Source organism: Camelina sativa, chromosome 11, assembly GCF_000633955.1.
Source record: "Camelina sativa cultivar DH55 chromosome 11, Cs, whole genome shotgun sequence".
NCBI classification, from domain to species: domain Eukaryota; kingdom Viridiplantae; phylum Streptophyta; class Magnoliopsida; order Brassicales; family Brassicaceae; genus Camelina; species Camelina sativa.
The window spans coordinates 34,492,426-34,494,916 of record NC_025695.1 but is presented as its reverse complement, the minus strand read 5'-3'; the positions used below and the strand labels follow the sequence as shown (position 1 = coordinate 34,494,916).

Sequence of the window (2,491 nt, the reverse complement as noted above, 5' to 3'; positions counted from 1 at the left end):
AAATTGTCACATTGACAGCGCGTGTAAGCAACTTGGGTCTAAGTAGTAATTTCGACAACCATAGATACACATTTATTTTTTTTGACAAAACAATAGATACACATTTTCTTAGATCTTATAAAAAAATTATAGCTCTAAGAGTGTGTTTAGGTTTGTTGGAGTAATAATGATATGTATTTTGCTAAATCTTTTAATCTGATAGATAAAATTAAAGATTACAAAGAAAAACAATATATATTTAATTTAAATACATTATTTAGTTTGTAAATTTTTTTACTATACTTGTGTAAATTGATAATTTTTTTTTTGTCAGACTATATTTAAATTATAATTGCATGGTATACACTTAGAATTTAACTTATTTAAGATAAGAGCAATATTTTGAAACCCAGACCAGACCATCCGATCGAACTGGGTGAACCACAAAACGGCATGTATCACGATCCAGATTACACTTGCAAACTGGACTTTAAAAGATTTGAATGAAACCGGAAAAACCCAGCTAACCAGAGGTCTAACCAGAGGTCGAACCGGCGGTTCAGGTTAAAACCAATGTCTAATTCTTAATCTTATATGAGTAAATATAGTAGAGACTAGTTATACAGTGAAGCAGCCCCGTTCTTCTTCCTCTGTACTACGATGTGAGACAACGTAATTAAAATAAAGTGCTACTTTTTTTCAGTCACGATTTTTTTTATTTGTTCATCTGACCATCTTGTTTTGATTAGTAATCTCTTATTTTTACTGTTTTTGGTTGAAAATTATAAAGGTATATAACTTTATAATTATTGTTCAAAAATTTACATTTAAATGATAAGATATGAAACTTTTTTGTTTTTTTATTCATTAAACTATTATATAACATATATATATATATACTATATATATTGAAATTCAATGAATTGTTGAAACGCGGTCGGACCAGTGACCCGGAAGATCTTCCAGTTTACTGTCAGGGTCGGGTTTAAAAACATTAGCTAAGAGATTAACGAGTTAAAACCATATATATTTATCACATATAACTTGTAATCAAATGATGTTCGATTTATTCCTTAAATTAGGAAACCGATAATTTTGCGAGATAAAAGCAAAGTATTCAGAACATGTCACAGTTTCCTCCACTCACTCACCACCGTAAAGCCTCTCACTTCCTCTTCCCATTCCCTATGGTGAGTAGCTCAAAGCTTTGGAGCGTGATATCACGAGCAGTCCTCGACGGCGCAGCTCGGGCAATAGAAGAAGACGATGGTCTAGAGGTCGGGTCAGGAACAAGCTGAGTCCTTTGAGCTGTTGAGGAACGGCCATTGCTTGGGATGACTCTGCTCGAGCGGTTCTCTGTGAAATCAGCTGAAGAAGTGGCTCGAACGCTCGAGACAACAGCTTTTCTTGAAGAACTTGCGTGTCTTGTTGAAGAGATTGGTCTTTCTACTCTCTTATAGTTTTGCTGGTTTTTAGTCAAGAACGAGGTTTAAAGACAGGATTTCAATAGCTAATATAGAAGAAGATTTCGATGTTTTTAAGATGACTCACCGGTGTTGTATCCTTTGATGATGCTAATACATTCTCTGAGGTTCTTGGTCTAGATCGATCAGTTTGAACCGCGCCACTTCCTGAGCCATTTCTTCTGGCATATGCCTCTAAGGCACCCGAAAATCTATCACGACTGTCGTTCCCAGCTCCAGCTGTATATAGAGACACGAATATGGTTTACCATGTCCAGTTTTGTTCAAACACCAAAAGTATGAGTAGGGAACGTGATGCGTTTCTGACCAAGTCAGTTAACAGAAAATCAACCGACGAATAGCTCTAAATGCCAACTTACGATATTCATATAAAATGACGAACATGTCTTAAGAAGATGAAATAAAGAAAAAGAAAAAAACAGAACCTAATCGTCTCATAGGTGGCCACAAAGTAACCAAAAAGGGAAACTGTTTGATCGAGCAAAAAAGCAGAAACAGCCACGAAAAGATACACACAAAATTAGGCAAGTGTTTACTAAAGATCGGTTTTACAGTTTAAGGCTTACCTGAAGGTCTATCTGGTCTTTCGGCAGTTGGTACTGGAGGATTCAAAGCTGGTCTCAGGCTTGACTGTTGGAACACAGAGACAAACGTTAGAATTTGATAATCTATTCCAAAAGAACTCTTTACAGCGAAATTCTGAAAAAAAAAAAAAAAAAAAAAAAAAAGACAATCATCAGATTTTGAATATGGTTGCAATTTTGGAATAAACGAAACAAAGTTTCCCAATTGGAACATTACCAAATAATTTTTTCTCTTGGGAAAATTTTGGGAGATATATCAATTTACAGAGAAAAGAAAATTCAAAATGGCAAATTTTTGTAGGATCGATACGAAAAGAGGAGACCGAGAGGGAAAGCAAGAACCCAATCTGCCAGAGGAAAAAAATAATTTAATTATTAAAAAAATCCATGGGTGGTGGACATGGAACTTTTCTTCATTTGCCAATCTGTTATCGAACAAAACTA

The 2,491-nt window shown here is 34.8% G+C and overlaps 1 protein-coding gene across 1 annotated transcript in view; it reads right to left on the bottom strand.

The window, feature by feature from the left end:
* Positions 964-2,491, bottom strand: part of LOC104725129 (casein kinase 1-like protein 8) — a 4,133-nt gene continuing 2,605 nt past the window's right edge. Inside the window, exons 12-14 of the mRNA XM_010443734.2 lie at positions 2,030-2,093; positions 1,531-1,682; positions 964-1,444 (exon numbers count right to left, since the gene is read on the bottom strand). Coding sequence (XP_010442036.1) covers positions 1,145-1,444; positions 1,531-1,682; positions 2,030-2,093 — 516 coding nt within the window. The 3' untranslated portion in view covers positions 964-1,144. The remainder of the gene's footprint in view (positions 1,445-1,530; positions 1,683-2,029; positions 2,094-2,491) is intronic.